Source organism: Austrofundulus limnaeus, unplaced genomic scaffold (genome assembly GCF_001266775.1).
Source record: "Austrofundulus limnaeus strain Quisiro unplaced genomic scaffold, Austrofundulus_limnaeus-1.0 Scaffold731, whole genome shotgun sequence".
Classification (NCBI taxonomy): Eukaryota; Metazoa; Chordata; class Actinopteri; order Cyprinodontiformes; family Rivulidae; genus Austrofundulus; species Austrofundulus limnaeus.
The window spans coordinates 106,728-124,780 of record NW_013953133.1 but is presented as its reverse complement, the minus strand read 5'-3'; the positions used below and the strand labels follow the sequence as shown (position 1 = coordinate 124,780).

The 18,053-nt window shown below is 38.4% G+C and overlaps 1 protein-coding gene across 2 annotated transcripts in view; it reads left to right on the top strand.

Moving 5' to 3' along the window:
- Positions 1 to 18,053, top strand: part of larp4b (La ribonucleoprotein 4B) — a 36,057-nt gene that overhangs the window by 7,745 nt on the left and 10,259 nt on the right. For both annotated transcript variants that reach the window (XM_014028234.1, XM_014028233.1), the window contains exons 3-6: positions 8,920 to 9,073; positions 13,097 to 13,261; positions 14,952 to 15,033; positions 16,742 to 16,878. In XM_014028234.1, the coding sequence (XP_013883688.1) occupies positions 8,920 to 9,073; positions 13,097 to 13,261; positions 14,952 to 15,033; positions 16,742 to 16,878 (538 nt within the window). The remainder of the gene's footprint in view (positions 1 to 8,919; positions 9,074 to 13,096; positions 13,262 to 14,951; positions 15,034 to 16,741; positions 16,879 to 18,053) is intronic.

The window sequence follows — 18,053 nt, the reverse complement described above, 5'->3', positions numbered from 1 at the left end:
ATTTCCACACTGATTGTGTATCAAAGTGAGGCCGTCCTGAAAACTGAATAACCACGACCTGTTTTTATTTCTCACATTTCATAAATCTGTGGTCCTGCTTTTAATCAGAGGTGTGGCATTTATTTYTTTTTTGTATGAAGAGTGCACGCTAAGAAACTAGGTGGTGCACGTTTAACGGAGCACAGCTGAGGTTTGGTGCTGATCGGTTCAGGCTGTGTTCACAACGTAACTATTAGAACTGAAAAATAACTTATTTGAAGATGTATTTATGTTAAAAATGTTATTTACCAGATATCTTGRTTTTTGTACTTTAATTTTTTTCTGGTTCTTTAATGCAGTTTCAGTTTATTCTATTAATTATTTATTACTAATAAATTAGGATATTTTAAAACAGATTCATTCTATTATATTTTATATTGTCAGTCTAGAGACTCTTTGACAGATTAATCCAGCAGTAGTTGTGTTTTACAGAAGTTGGTACTGATGAGGAAATAAATGAACAGTTAACAGGTTGAGAAACTTGATATTTGAATAATGTGGACACCTAACACATGACCAGGAAATTAATATCAGGAATTTTTCTAAGAAATGTATTAGTTTTTACAACATGCTGAGCACAGTTGATGGTAGTTATTAAACAGTGAAATATAACTTAAATCACATTTCAAACCCACAGTCATGTAACAGATTGTAATTGGGTTGAAGAGGTTGTTGTTTTACATCAAATTAATGAACATAAATGAGATTTTAGTTGGTTCTTGCATCCTTATATAAAGATAATCAGCTAAAATATTCAAGATGTGAAATGATCCAACCCCTAATCCGTCAGATTTTCTGTTGGGTGTGTCTGAAATTATTGAAGGTGTTGGTCAGCCTTTACGTGAATCTGAGTCAGTCTTGTTTTTTTTTTTTTATGGCAGCGATTGAAAGCTCTGCTTATTCTTTCTGTATGCTCCATCTGAAGCTGCGTTTCCTCAGCTCTGATGGGTTATCACCCCGACCAGCCATCAGTCATTTCTTCACTTTGTCCCCAGATGTTGGGCAAATGGGTGGTAGGGTTATAAATGGGTTTGTGTTCCTTGGATGGAAACATTTTTTACTGGTTAAAATAATTCATACAATAGGACAGTGTCAGAGGCTGCTGTAAAATGATCTTTTGTGTGACTGGTTTATGTTCGGAGCTGCTTTAAGTGCAAAACAATTCTGACCGTCGCATTCATCATTTTATTTGTCTCGTGGGTTTACAGTAATGCTAAATAAAAACAGATTAAATATAAACATGTTGCCAAAAGTAATCAAAATGTCTGTCTGGTTCTTGAGGGCCACTGTTAGAAACATTATAAATCAGAAGTGGGTTAAAACACAAGCTGTACMTCCAAAAATAACTTTAAAACTCTTTAAATGGTAGTGAGGAGCAAGCACAAGTAGCATTGTCACTTTCTTTTAAATCAAAATGGACCGAGGGAACCTCGATTGCTACATGTCACCCCACCACAATTTCAGATTATATAATTTCTGTCCATTTGAAGCTGTTGTAGAAAAGAAGCCTCTTCCAAAGGGAACGAATGGCACGTTGAGATAAGAAATTGACTGGCTGTGCCAAACGTCTGTGAACTCAGAGAGCGGAACTGAAGCTAAAACATCCTGAGGTTTGAAGCGTGCCACACAGGGGGAGGAACTGTTCATGCTAAGGTGATTATGACTGTATGTTTTACTTTTAGACACCCCCGTGGGGGTAATTCTTCCGCTTTCTGTCCCTAAAGTCTCCTCGAGCCAGTCGAACGGCCCGTGTGATTTATGTTTCTCCTGAACTGCACGGCCCTGCACGTTTGATTGATGGCAACACATGGTAGACTTTTGGAAATACCGCCGAGGCTAAATGTGGTCACCAGGGTGGGATATCACAGCAACAAACAGAGAAAATCTGGTGAATCGTGCCTGTAGCAAGTGAACACAAACTTTTAATCTGCTTGTTGATGTCTGTGAAAACACACGGCTGTTTGTGTTGAGGCTGAGCTGCGGTACTATTTCATTTCTCCTGCAGCAGAGCTGAACTAAGTCTGTGCCAGTCTTGGTGTCCTGATTGCACCACTGGGTCCCCTGTATGGATTGGAAATCAATATTTTTGCAGCATTTTGCTKCAGATGTTTAAATTGAGGAGAAAGGTGCTTTAGGTCTCTGTTGTATATCCTGTTCAGATTACAGATGATTCTTCCTCAGGTACAACGKTTATAGCATGTTTAAAAAAGATGTTTTAATGGTTTTCGTTAATCAGATTTTTTCTTTAGATATATGAATTTCTTGAGTGGGAAGCATCGATGCTGCAGTTCAGACATAAAATGAGATTTGAACTGAGAACGTTGGCACAGCGTCCTGTCCTCCCGGTCTCCTTGTGAGTTTTAATCAGCCACTTCAAATCGGAAAGAATGCGAAGCCGAGGAAYTGTAAGTGGCTGGCCTTCAGGCAAAGACTAAGTCCCTTTACCTGAGAGCTCCAAATGAGTAAAGGAACAGAACCTGCTGTTTTTTTCCCACCATCACACACTCATGCTCAAGAGCGGAAAAAAGATAGGCATCGGAAACGGAAGACCAAACTACCGCCTGATGGAGTCCAGTGGGCCAAAGCTTCAGGCTGTAGGTGTCATTACAAGTGGCTGGAAAAACAGTGAGACAATCAAAATACTGCTTTCATGCACACATACCAGGATATCAAGATTTAGAGTCAAAAAATGAGGAAAATCTTTTGTTATCCCATTATCTTGTGAAGTACTTTGGTCAGTGCAAGGCATTGTTGGAAGGTGCCATATAATAAAGATTATTTTTATTATAATTGTGTTTTATCCCCAGGATGGCAGGAAGTAAATGAAATTCCAAACACAAAAGTTGTAGCTCATTGCATGTTGTAAATTTACATTTATGTTGATATTAATAAAAAAGTGCAGTGAAACCATTTTATTAATTGGTAAAAACACTGAAGAGGAGCCTTTTAGTTTTAGCAGTATTTCTGAGTAATAATTTACAAAACAGTTTGGCAAGAGCAACAGAGCTTAAAGTCGGACATAAAAATCTGAATTTAAATTAAAACAATTAAATCTCGTGGGCAACCAAACCCTCATCTTATTCGCACACTTGCCTGCACACAGACTGAGTCATGCACCATATGCCCTGCACATATGTGTTAGAAAATCACCAGAACTTGACTGTGACCTATTTATAGCTGCCAGTGTTCAAAGTAAATAGTCTGAAGGTAATCAATCAATCATCAAAACCGGAGATTGTTTTTGTTTTTCTCAGTGTTTGGATGCTGTGAAACGATCAGTCGTCTTGTAAGGTTTTTTTTAAAGCTTTTATTTTTATTGTGTGACCATTTCCAATAACATAACTACATCACTGCTGTTTGTAACAAACCAACTCGGTTGAAAAACGTGAAGGAGTTGCGATTATTTTAGTCGGATGAACAGCTTTCTTAGTACAAATAAATGCGCTGGGAGCGCGAGAGGTACCCATCCAAGATYGCGGCAGCACTGCGACGTCGGCTCAGATAGGCAGCGCCAGTCCGTAGGATTTCTCCTGTACATTAGGGCTGTGTATTGGCAAGAATTTTGGCGATACGATACATATCATGACAGAGGGGTCACGATACGATAAATCCCGATATATTACGATACTGTAAGCAAGGCCATATATTGCGATTTTTTTTTGTCCAAAAATTCTATTAAATAAAAACCTCTTACTGGGGAAAAAATGAAAAACCAAAATTCATTATCTCAGAAAATTCGAATATTACAAAGACATACTTTTGATACATTTAGCTGTGTTTTGCTTTGTATGTATTTTATTTTATTTGTTTCATATTTATTATTTCATCCATGTTTTCAATTATTAGACTAAATTTGCCAATAAATAGTTTGAAAATATATTTTTTGCAGCTTTTAGTTTTTAATATTAATTTACAATATGGTCACCCAACACTTAACAATAGCCTCTACCTCAAGGGGTAGAGGAGCCAAATGGCAGGCTCACTGCTGCCAACTAGTGGTCAGAGGCTGAACTACAACATCAAAATGGCTGGCAGGAAAGTTGACATTTTAAACCTTAATAAAAAAATGGATACAGGGCTTTAGAATATCYATACAGTATCGGGAAATTAAATATTGCGATATTTCAGTGTATCAATATTTTCTTACAACCCTACTGTACGTGTCTATGGTCCCTCCTATGACTGCGTGGTTCCAAGTAATAACGACGTCATGATGTTAACATGTCGGGTTTTTTGCTAGTTCTCAGGAAGTGTTTTTTTAAACAACAAAGAACACACAAAATAATACAATGTACAAACAATAAGGCATATTTCAAACAAACAAACAAACAAACAAACTTGCATATAAGAGAAAAGGATGGGTGCAAATAAAGATAAGAAGTTTAAAAATAAGAAGGAACAACAAAAAAAAGGGGGCTAGGCTTTAGATGTTAAATCATACTCTTCAATTAAAGAGCACCGATTGTGGGCATGTTCAGTGTGCATCACTTTAAGAGAATTGCAGTACAAAATAAAGTCATTGTGAAAATGATAGAAATTTGGTTTAACCTTAAGATATTTAGCTTTATGGATGAAAAATTTCCCCAGAATGATAATAGTGTTAATGAGAAAGTCACTGTTGTTATTGTCCATAATAAGTCCATAAATTATATTGTTTTCAGAGAACATTAGTCGTCTTGTAAGGTGTGTCCTGCAGTACAGAGAAGCTGTGCCGTCAGCTCAGGGCTGATATTAACAGCTATCAGCAGCTTTGACATGTGGTCGACTCCTAAAATGATGTCCTTATTGTCACAACACAGTTTTTACATAACTTGGGACTTGTAGGAAAATATGTCTTGAAGCAACAGAATGGTTTTAAATTTTGTGCTTTAAAAACCATCTGGTAAATTGTGCTGTAGTTACACAGATGCTTCCATCAGGAGATACTCGTCGCGTTTCCATCCAGTTTTAATGCAAATGTTTAGAATGTCAAAAGAGTGTGAAATCAGACTTGTTTCCATCAACTGGCTTGGAGTGAATCAACCAGGCTATGCTAAGTGTAATTATGTGAGACGCTGACATGGCTGTAGTAAACAGGAAGTAAAGTCACAAACTTTCTTTCAGGACATGTTGCTGCTATCGGGAAAGTTATTATTCTGTCATCAGCTAGTTTAGGTGATGTTACGTGCTGTCTGGTGACGTAGAGAAAGAAATGCAATTCTCCTCACGTTACGGGAATATCTGGGAACACGCAGACAGCGGGGGAGGGTAGATCTGCAGTCGGTACGATTATTAGACAGCAGGTACAGCTGATGGAGGTAAATGTTCACTACGCCAGAACTTATTCAGCAATTGTGTTTCCACCTCCTCTTTAGTGCATTAACTCTTTTTTTTCAGGAAATCCYAAAACCACCTCAAGCAAACGTATAAACTTTTTTGCGAAATTGAGCAAGTTTTTTGTGAATTTTGCTGTTTCCATCCAGCTTTTCTAATGGGATACTTCAAAAAGCGCATAAAAAAAGTAAATGGAAACACAGGTAATGACTTTTTTTAACACGTTTTTTTAAGAAAACATACCTGTATCAAATTTTGAGAATTTTTAAACGATAAAATGTTTTCTAATTCAAGGAATGAAAACAAAAATCTTCTGAAAGCAGTAAAACCTCAGGATTGTCCATCACCAAAACACTGCTGCCTCTCTTAAAGCAGCAACAAAGATTGTTATTAACAAAACTGTTTTATGCCTTTGTAAATATATGTCATAAATAAAATTGTTCACGTTTTTATGATGCATCTAAAATAGATTTTACCTTCCACCCTTATTATTTCTAGGTTTTCTCAGTCAACACCAGCTGTGAGCGCTGTTTGCCTAAAGATGTTGGGTTACTCAGTAACCTCGCAGCTRGTCTGTTAGTTTGACGGTGGAGGAAAAGTGTTTTTATCTAGTTTTGGTGCATTTCCCTCTTAAACCTGTTTAGTCTGCACATAATGAAGAGGAGCTTCAGGTCTGCAGAGACAGATGAGTCCAGACTGGGCTGGTTTGTGTTTGTTCTCCTGTTTGACTCTCGTGTCGTCYCTCTTCTTACTCTCTGCCCGTGATGGCGGGCTCGCCTCCGTCAGGAAGTCAGAGCAATAAAACCAGAGCGACATCAGCTCTCCTCAAACGACACCGATAATTTTCCTCTTCTTCTTTCCATGAATCACTTTGTAGGTTCCTCGTCAAAACGCACTCTCAGTCAGGGCAGGGGGTAACCTTTCCGTCCTCGGAGGAATCGGAAARATTTTAAAGGTCAAGCGAAGCCCCGGACGTACACATCCGGTGATGTCAGCAGCGGTTTCTATGGCAGCCAGCTCGGACAGGAGATCTGCATTGGAGCAAGGCTGAATTATTAGCATAGGTGTGTGTGTGTGTGTGTGTGTGTGTGCGTGCGTGCGTGCGTGCGTGCGTGTGTGTTGGGGCCAGACGCATCCTGAGTGATCTGTTAGTTCAGCATCTCATTTTGTATCTGGTCAGACTAGTCTCTCTCTCTCTTTCTCTCTACTGTTCCTTGAATCTGTTTTTCTTGTCTCAACTTGCTGCCTCTTTAATAAAAACAGGTTTCTCATCATCTTTATTACACTTTCAGCACCTCTGCTCGTTAGCAGGGAAATCGGTTCCCAAACAAAAGCTTTAAAGGGCCGTCTTATCTCGAACGGATCGATTTAAGGTGATCGTTTCAACTCGACTCTCGCGTACGGCTCTAACGTTCGTTTTCCCAGAAAAATGAGTCAGTGCAACAGTGACAAAACAAAAACAGACAAGGATGCTGAGCAGGAGCAAGACAGCCACTCAGCTTGTGCAACGTCAGCCTGGCTCACCAGGGCAGCAGAGCCTCGGTGCTGTCATCAGATTTGTTGAATCAATGCAGCAGCAGCAGCTCGGATCAGACTGACTCAGAGAGGCGTAGCTGTGCAGGACCCCCGGCTCAGACCTCCAGGTTTGATGATGATCGGACGTCGTCCTCCACCTGCTCGCAGAGACGTTGTGTTTACGTGTTTTAGTCATGGATTGGATGCAGTGGAGCTTCGTGGCACCAGCGAGGGGAAACGCTTGGRCTCCTGGGCCACAGGAGCTGAGTGAGACGCTGGCTCTCACCACGGCTCTGAGTTACAGCCTGTTGACCTGTGAGACGTGCATGCTGAATTACTGTTTGGATTCTGTGAGTATTTAGCAGGCCTGTGAGTTGGCTCCATCACCAGCCTGTCCTTTGTTACTGCTGCTTTCAACAGGCGAAAATTAGCTGTAACCTCCATAAAATAGGTTTTATTTTGTGTTTTGATTCTTTATAATCAGTGTTTTTAGTGCTGGGCGGTATGACCCAAATTTTATATCACGGTATTTTCAACAATTACACTGGTTTCACAGTATTTAACTGTATTTTTTTCCCTCACAGCTCAGCTGATAATAAAATGTACAAACTTTGCTTATTGACTTTTTTCTTTTACTGTACCTCTGTATCACGGTTTCTTCCTCATGTACGTCTTTTCTTCTTTTCCTGGTTGTAGACAGTGATAACGCATTTAGGTCCGATCGTAAAGGATTGAGGAAAAAAAACATTATCTGGTCTATAGTTACGTGTTAATAAAACTTAAAAGGACAACTCACCTTGCACACCAGTCAACCTTGCTACACTACAAAACTACTTCCCTCGGGCTTTTCACAATAGAAGCACGCTACAGTCTCCATGCAATAATGTCTCCATTATAACGTAGCGCGTTAAATCTAACAGTGCACATCACTGAAGAGTTGTTTACTATTGAGCGATGGTGAAAACTGGATGTTTTCTTTAACATCAGACAATATAAGCAGCTGAAACARACCACCCGCCGCCAGTTGTTCCAACAATAACGTTAGCATGCTAATGCACTTAGCGGTGCTGCAAGGAAACGTGCCCCCAGGGAAAAAGTTCACTGGCGGCTGCGACGAAACGTTCTGCACATGTTCAGGCTATTTACACTGGTATTCAGAATTCATATCATAACAAAAATAACCGGTTTTTGGTACAGAATGGTATACCGCCCAGTACTAAGTGTTTTTATTGGCCGGTGTGATTGATCAAAGAGTTGTGTTCTCTGTGCTCAGTTTAGCTTCCCTCTCTGTTCTAATGTTTACTTTCTCCAGTGTGCTCTGGTTCTCTCACACGTAAAACTTTCACYGCAGATTGCTCCTTCAAATACATCATTTGTCTCATTATGCTGCTGCTTGACTTCCTGGCTCATCTGCTCAAACCCAAGTCATGATTTATTTATCTGTTGTTGCACACACACGCTGAGATGAGAAATAAAAACTCAAACTCAAACCAATTAAAACAGAAACTTGTGCATAATAAATAAAAGCCTTCAGAGTTGGGGTTAAAAATAACGCTGGTGTTTGGGTCAAACCTTGACAAAGATATTCCCAATTTTCACTTTAATTAAACCTTATTCCCATTCAGTTTAGATGTACACCCAATGATTGTTTTGAAAGTTTCATTAAATTCTTCCTGTAGTTCATGAGATATTTTGCTAACAGACATACAAACACAAATTGGATTATGTAAATGATTTTCAGACTCCAGCTTAACTCGTGGGTAAAACTGTTCAGTCAGCAGCTCTGTTAGCTGTTATTAGACAGAATAAATATATTAAATATAGTTTTATATTGTTTGGAACCCTTGTGTTTTTCAATACATTAAAATTTTAAACATGATTTTGTATTAGTGAACTTTCCCTTTATGATTTAAATAGTTTTATTAAAATTTTTTAAACAAAAATACCATAACGTTGTTGACCAGCCCGACTCATTTGTTCCTCTTGATGTTTCGATACGGATCAGTAAAATCCCGGCATCTCTGACCAGAACCCTGTGCTGTGTTTTCACAGGAATCCGCCAAGGTTTCAGACCTCAACCCTAATGCGAAAGCATGGGCCAACCACATGTTTAGCTTGGACTCCAGCGGGACTGCTGACACCACAACTGCTGCCCTGCAGCCATGGAAGGAAGGCTGCGATAGCTCCGACGACCCCGGCCCAGAAGGTCAGCCGCCCGCTTGGGATGCACACAACATTCTGAATACTTCTCAACTTACAGTCACTTCTTTTGGTCGTAGCGCTTTCAGTTGGATCTGTTTTTATTTTATTGTGTTATTGACTGAAAGCAAATAATCCCAGTTGGTTCATTCAGGTCCTACATCTTGATATTCTTGATTATATTTAGTGTTTTTAATCTTTTCATAGGTCAAATATTTGGATAGATTGATGTAAGGGTATTTTAAAACTCCCAGATAAAATTTGCAAGGTGCAGAGGAACGTGATTTTTTATAATAGTCAACATGTGCACTGCCTGGCCAAAAAAAAAGTTGCCATAAAAAAAGGTCACACACTCCAATATTTGTTTGGCACACATTCTCTGTGGTATTGTTTGGATAAACTTCTGCGATGTCACAAGATTTATTTCCATCCAGTGTTGCATTAATTTTTCAACAAGATCTTGCGTTGATGATGGTAGAGTCTGACCTTCTCCAGCACATCCCAAACATTCTCACTGGACTCTGTGGAACCAATCCATGTGTGAAAATGATGTCTCGTGCTCCCTGAACCACTCTTTCACAATAAGAGCTCAATGAATCCTGATGTCATCTTGGAATATGGCTGTGCCATCAGGGATAAAAAAAAAACAATCCACTGAAGGAATAATCTGGTCATTCAGTATATTCAATTTGTTGTGGCTATTTATGTTTGAAATTAGGTAAAAATGATATATACTATATAATATATATATTTTTCATTTTTTAAATTAAATTAAATTTTTGTTTTTGTTTTCACTTTTGATAGTTGGAATGTACTTAAATTAAATTGTAACCTAAACCTGCAGTTTAATTATTGTTCTTGAAAACGTTAGAATTACTTTAATCTTTAGACCCTCCCATTKATTTAAGTGATTAAGAACACACCGTGGGATGTGGTGGAGATGTGTTTTTGTTTGTCAAATGTCCGGTGTGACAATGGGAGGTTTTGGTAAAATGATTTTTTTGACCACTTTTTGAAACTTATAAAATCAGATTAGATTATTTTTCGTTGTCACCTAAGTTGTAAGAAATTATCAGTTATTATTTTGTTGTTGTGTTTTTTTTTTTTTGTTACTAAAAATAAATGATATATATTTTTTCAAACCATCAAGTTGGAAGTGCGTTCAAGAAACGAACCACCTGTTGCCACCCACAGCTTCTTTTTTTGTTTGGAATAATTACGGCATTGGAGCTGAGAAGGCCGRGCCACAGGTAGTCAGCTGACCTCATTCTTTGAGCACAGACTGTTGCTGAACCTAGACCTGACCACCTGCAGAGACCCCACATCATAGACCTGAGTTAAACCCAGGTGGACACTTGTTTAGGCCAGGCAGTGTATGTGTAGATTGTAGCAACGACACAAACTTCTCAGCAGAAATTGTGTAAAACTGCTGGCATATAAAATAGTGGCGTTCCGCTTAAAAGGTTCGGTGTTGCGTTTTGCCCAACAGAACTGTAAAACCAAACCAGTCAGCCTTTTAGTTTCATTAAACAGAGCGGGACGACTAAAAGAAGGTACCTGGAGGTGTCACTCCTCTCAAACATTGTGATCAAACATCAAATATCTCTGAAGTTTATCAGTAGAACTCTTCCAAAATCCTGCAGTTTTGTTTTTAATTTGTAAACTAGTCATGGTTGGCCCTTGCATGATTTAAAAAGTGATTAAAACAAATGTAGACGTTTGATTTCAAGTTGAAGGTTCGGGTGGATTTGAAACATTAAAGTGGGTATAAGCCCAGATTGTCTGTTCCTGCACAGCAACAGTTATTTTTCTTTTCTGTCCGCCTCGCTCCACACACATTTTCTGTATGAAAAAATACGCCTCTTTAAACATTCATACCTAATTTAATATGATGCATGAATATTCCAGCCACTGTCAGCGTTCCCTCGACACAAACGTCTGGATTCATTCATTTTAACGCACGCAGACGAGCGCAGCCGCTGCAGAGGCAACAGGGCCATGGTGCAGAAACACAAACTATTGATTAGCTCGACTTTGACTCTGATTAACTTCTTGGCCTCTTTCATTTTTTACGCTCATGGAAAATTTATTAGACATCTGACTCACTATAATTGAACCATTAATATAATGTAGTGGTCTCTGACGTACCAGACTTATTGTGAGTTTGTCTCTGTTTTTTTCCCCTCCTGTATACCTGTGAGTAACAGAACTTTATACACATCATGTGTATTTATGTGTTTTATTGGAAACCCAACATCTGTCCCTGATGGCTGATAAAACATCTCTAAACTCCTGCAAAGTTTAAGTGGTATAAAAGTTTTTTTTCTATCATATTTCATTTACAGGGTTCCTGCGGATCCTTAAAAAGTCTTAAAAGGCCTTGAATTCATCAATCCAAAAATAAGGCCCTAATTAGCCTTAAAATGTCTTAAATTAATCTTCAGAAGTCTTAAAAATGTCGACACATTGTAAGTAGGATGACTGTAATTCATATCAAATATTAAAATAATTGGTAACATTTATTTATTTTTGAAATATTCCCATTCATATGTTCCCTTATGACATCACTTCCTGTTGTTTCACATGTAAATATCTCAACAACCGTCCATCTGAGCAATGTGAAATTTGTTTTCTAATATGTTAATAATGTTGTCTTTCCAAAAATACATTCATATTTCTTACAAAAATTTGATGTCACATGCACTTTAATGCTTCATCTACAGCAAGCTGGGGTTGAGAKCCCACTGTGGGTCCTAAAACTACAAATTTTGGGTCGTTTGAGGATTTCCTGGAATGATATTAAGTTTAAAACTGACTGCTAAGAAGGTTTTTTTTGCTATGTTTGACCAAATAGCAGTTAGATATGGATAAAAACAATTGGTCTTTTAGCAATATTTGAATAATTCAACCAAAACTACTTTGGATTCATGAGTTTCTGCCACAGTTTTATTTTATTTTTTGTCATTTGTATTTAATGTGAAATTGGTCTTAAATTTGATTTCACTTGGCATTAAAAAGTCTTAAATTTAACTTGCCTTAAACTGTAGGAACCCTGATTTATCCAGAAGTATAAATTRATAAAACTGAGCACTTTGTTTTAATTTTTTTAATACATTTGGGTTCATTTCTTGTTCTTTCTGCATTATTGTTTTTAAACGAGCCCTCCTTCGTAGACGAGACTCAGGCTGTCTCATACGTCACAAAGTCTCAGTACTCTGAATATTTACTCAGTGTTTCGTGTTTCAGTAATCCTCTTTAGAGGCACACATGAATAATCTTTGCTAAAGAACTTTCTGCAGTATTTAGAGTAAATGTCCTTTCTGGGTGTATAAAAGCCCAGGATGTGTGATCTCCTGTTGCAGAGCAGGTAATTGCAGCTTTACTGCCTTTTAAAATAAAAACTAGAGTAATTTCTGATGCCAAGTGTATTTTCCCACACATTACCTGCCAATCAAATGATGGAGGTGGTGCTTTAATGTCAGGGTTTATTTTGGGTTTGTGAAAAATGCAGTTTTTGTTGTTGTTCTGCTGCAAATGGCAGCTTATATGCTAATTTCAAACAAAGCTGAAAATGGACCGAAGCTCATTGGTGTTGGAGAAAATAATTTCTAATTTAATGGAAGTTCTTTGTGTGGTTAAAGGTCTGTTTGATTCTGTTTTATTTAAGCACAGCTCTCTGATTTCACCTGAATCTGGTTTTAGCTCAACCTGACTTCATTTCCATGTTCATGTTTTTAAAACTCTGCAGCAATAATTTATGGGTTTAATTAGCCGTGCAGCAACTGATTCTTTCCCTATTAAAACTTCTTTACACATCAAGTTTCCATCTGAAATGGTTGTCATGAACTTTTAAAACATATAATGTTCAACACTAGTCTGATTGTAAGAGTGGCAAATGTAAAAATTTAAATTTTAAAAAACAGGTCACACATCCTTTGTTTGTGTTCAGTTTTGACAGATCTTTGTCAGGTTGGAGACTGCATCTTGTTGCTTTTTTTTAAAATAAACATTTTAATGTTGACTGTGACAGGCTTTGAAGCCAGTGAGGACAAAGCTTACAAGGAGCCTCTGCTAACTGACCCAGATGAGCCTCCACCAGAACCAGTAATGCTGGCCGAGCCGGCCCCCGTCACACTGGAGTGCTCCGAGCCCACCTACACAGAATACCCCGAGCCTGGGCAGCCGGGGAGCACAGGTAGGCTGGTTGTTGGGTCAGGAGAGGGTCTGAGTGGGTTCAGTACCTGGAACCGGACAGGTGAGGGCCTGGTTAATGATGAAAACATGAGGGGTCTCATGTGGGTCTCATGCTGTTATAAGCAGATTGATTGATTGTAGAAAATGTGTATTTTTGTGTGTGTTTAATTCTGGAGTTAAAACATTTGTATTTTAGTGAGGATTTAAGCTGTAACTAAGCAGTGAAGTGATTCTTTGTTGTTTTAGCTGGTTCTGGTTCTGGTCTAAAACATAAATCAATTAGCAGTAATTGAAGGTACCTGTTAGGCATTACTGCTCTTAATTTGATGTTGCAGGTGATGAGATCCATCCTAGGTTTGTTTCTATTTTCAAAAGMTCATTCTTTGGAGGAAATTGACCACTTAAGAGCCATTTGTTGGTTAAAGTTTAATTCATCACAACATTAACGTTTTATTAGTCCATCCCAGATCGTATCTGTCACCAGACTTTGTCTCTTAAGTGCCTTTTTTTTAAAAGGAAAAAGTCAACAAACAAAGTTAAAAGAAGGATAATATTCATTAAAACATTAAATCACAAGATACATAATTTATCAACTACTCTCACCTCGTTATCCTGTGGAAATACTTGTAGAGACTGATTGAGTTCTTGTTTAAAGGGAAACTTGTAGAAAGTTCAATTAATTGAATAAGCAATAAAAACTAAATAGATAGTGAGTTTTGTTACAATCTTCAAACCTTCAATATTGATTTCCAAGATATTCTGAATTTTACTAATAGTATTTTTTTTACCTTTTTTTTTTTACAATTTCTTGCTAGAATAGCAAATTTCCCCTTTATGTTAAATATTCTTTGAGCTATTTTCATTTCAGTCAATCATAATTTCATTCAGATCAGATCTCTGTTCACACTGCAGGTAAATGTGACTCAAATCTGATTTATTTTATTTCCCTTCATGTTACCCATATCAGATTTTAATGATGGTCTGAACCTGACAAATTATTTTTTTTATCAGAGGTCTTTTCAGTGTGAGCTGAATCAGATCCATYTCTGATGTTTTTCAAAGTGACTGCAGTCTGAACACTCGTCTCYTTTCACCTGACCTTTACATCTGTGAGGTGGAGCTGAGCAGATTGATCCAGATGATGATACTGACCTCGAGTCATGAAGTTTAGATCCTGTAGCTCCTGTAACTTTTCCATGTCCTGGAGGACTGAGAATCCACGGTAGCGTCAGTTTCAGACCGTATGGATCCTAAAATTACTGGATCCATATTTAAATTCAGAAATAAAACTGTGCACCGGAGCAGCCGACCAGACGGGTCAAAATATAAACACTGAACTAAACAAGTATAATTATTGAATCTGCTCTGATTGCACAACTTCAGAAARATGCTAACATGTAGCATCCATGTTTAGCTAAGTCTGTAAATGGTGAGCTGAATGTGACATCGGGTCATTTTCTGCGTGTGTGTGTCGCATCAGTTCCCTGAGGGGTTCATACTGGAGTTTAAATTTTAAAATGTAATGTAAACATTCACACCAAAACATCAGAACTGAGCATTAATACCAGCAGTGTGAGCGTAGCCTTACGTTTGAAGTGTTATGGCTCCAGATTTCATAAAGTATTTGTTAAATTTATTTATTAAACCAAAAATAATTATTTTCTTCTCTCTTTTCTTTGTTTTGTCAACAGGCAGTGGTGATTTGCAGCCTGACAGCACCCAGGACGGCTTGAGAGAGCTCCTGAAAAAGACCCTGGAGTTCTGTCTGTCCAGGTGAGCTCAGCTCGATGACGTCATTCTACTTTTCAACACCAGAATGACTGACAGCGTTAGAGTGGGTTGGTCTAATGAATGCTGTTAGTAAAATACATTTTTAACAAAACCTCATCAGCGTGAAGTTGTYCTGTGATCAGATTTTATTTTATTAGTTTTCATGAGTGACGTTATTAAAAGGTTTTACAAAAAATAGTTTATTTAAAAACAGGTAAAAGGAAATCAGAAGCACAAAACTTCAGACTGTCTTCAAATTCTGAAAGAAAAATGTTATCTTTACTGGTTTTACTGTTTTTAATGGACAGAAGCTGCTTCAGAGGACCCGAAGAAGATTAAAGAAACGAGGTGTTTTGTGAGCATCTTCACTTCCTGTCTTGTAAAACCGTAGATCCTGGCTGCCATCGGCCATAAACTGCAGCTTTCCTGTGAAGCTCACATCGTAGCTGTTATCAGTTGAGCCTCGAGGGTCAGCGGGGCTTCGTGTGACGTCAGRGTCATCATCTGTTTGTGTCCTCCAGGGACGGCATCTGCTCACAGCTGGAACACGCCGCCCGGCCGCCCACATGTGAACAGAAAACAGAAATGTTTCTGCGCTCCGTGTGCCGCTCTGCTGACTTTAGTTTAGTCAGTCCTTAAAACGGATGTTCAACCAGAGGAACAGAGCTTTGTTCTTAGTTGGTCTTAGAATTGTAGAGTAGAAGAAAGTCTTAAAAATGATCTGTTTTCAACACATCTACAAAGGTTTTCTGTAAGATTAGTTTTCTAAAAACCACCACAAAAACAAAGACTTCATTAAAGCCAGAGTTTGGTTAACAGAAGATGTTAGAAACTGAAAACAGGAAAACCCGCAGCGCCTTGCTTTCCTTTGTTTTGTAAGTGAAGCAGTCAAAAAGTAAAGCCAGTCAGAGCTTTAGGAGCCACGGTCCAAAGACCTCAGTAAAAACCACTCATTTGTTACTCAGAGTTTATAAAGTTATTCAGGTTGTTAAATGTTGAAATGTCTTGTGATGTTCTGAATTCTGAACCACAACAGTCGTCTTGGTGCTTAAATCTGTTTGCTTAAGTAGAGTTTTCTTTTAAAGTGTCTGTAAATATTGAAACAAACACTGAAAGTTAACGTTTCCTTTCTGTAAATGTCTGCGTGGAACAAACAGCCTCTCAGATCAGACCAGAGAAACATCACCTCAGTTTGTCTGACTCTTAACTCCAGCAGCAGATGTATTTGTGATTCTTTCTGCTGCTGACAATCACTTTAAATCAGGGCTATTCAACTAAACTGCTCCGGGGGCCACAGTTACTGCAGGTCAACAGCTCAGGGGTGTTTATAGAAGTGGTTTTTACCAGCTTCTAGCCAWGATTCTGACGTTTCTGTAGATACCAAACATGTCTATGTTTAACTAAAAGAACTTAGAGTAATTAAAGTAGAAAACCAGGGGTTTGGGCTTGAGCGATGAATGAACCAATTGGCGGGCCGAACTTTGGTCACTCGCGAGTCGGATGTGGCCTGCGGGCCGCCAGTTGAATAGCCCTGCTTTAAATGCATTCCTTCTGTTTGTGGTTCTTTGAAATCATATAATCAAATGCTTTAAGTTTAAAAATCTGAATTAACTGATGATGTTTTTATGAGGTYAAGCTGTGGGACAGTTTGCTTCCTGTGCTGCACAAACGTAACTGACACTGCTAACTGTCCGTCTGTCTGTCTCGTCAGGGAGAACCTGGCCAGCGACATGTACCTCATCTCCCAGATGGACAGRGACCAGTACGTCCCCATTGTGACGGTGGCCAACCTGGACCACGTCAAGAAGCTGAGCACTGACGTGGAGCTGATCGTGGACATCCTRCGCTGTGAGCTCCGTTCTCTTTCAGCCTTCAGCCCTGCTGGTTAGACGGACCCTACCTGAGTTGWTAGAAGCAGGAAGTGGTCTGAGTTCATTCTTTAAAGTGCACAGTCTTACCTGCTCGTGTTGCGTATTTAATTTACAGCCTAAATGAATTCTACCTGGCTCAAAGGCATGCTTTTATTTTCCGGCTCAGTGGTCTGTACACTCCAGGATCTTGTCTAATTCTGCAGCAGCTTGTTGTTTAACAAYGAAAAGCTTTGTTGTTTGCTCCATTATTGCTTTCATTAAACTCAGACAAATTACTTTATGTAAATTCACAGCTCTACGGTGTTATTGGTTACGCAGTTTTCTCAAATCTTTATTTTTTTTGTTTCTCATATCCTCTGGCCTGGTTGTCTTTTATGTGTTGTTATTGTGCAGCTTTGTTGTTTTTATAAAGTTAGTCCTGCTTTTCACCTGAGCTGTAAGAACACCTTCTGTTTTTAGAGTAGATTCTCAGGTGTAGAGCTTTTTTTAATTTACATTGGAATATTCAGAATATCTCATCTGCTGTTTAGTTTTCATATAGTGACCTGTCGGTGACACATCTGAACAAGGTTCTTCATCTTCTGCTGATTTATTTGTTTCAGAAAGATAGATGTCCACGACAGGAACTAAAGCTGACTGTGGTTTATTGAACTGCATTTTTTTTTTTTCAGAGGGAGAAGTTGCTCAAGTTGACAGGGTATTGAGATATTGATCTASACAATAAATAGCTTCTGGTTTGATGTTTGAACTCAGCACTGGACTCTGCAAATACAAAGGATGGACGTTTTAATCAAAAACGTTTAAATTTTTCAAAAAATATTCAGTTTTCTTGTTGAATATTTAATCTTTATATTCAGTGAACCGATGAATGTGTTCTGGCGGGAAAGRTAAGCTCACTTTTGATCATGTTTTCCACTTTATGGTCCTTTCAAAATAAAGTYCAATAGCAGAAACAAATGCTGGGAAGTTCTGAGGAGGAGCGGCCGATCGGTTTTGTGATTTTAAAAACACGGTCAGTCTTAAACACGCCAGACTTTGTGGTTTGGGTCTTTTTTTTTTAATAAAAATATAAAAGTAAAACAAATCGAAGTAGGATAAATCAGCTGTTTGTAGCCGGTATCAGTTCAGTCACTTTGGCTGTTTTTGTAGGTA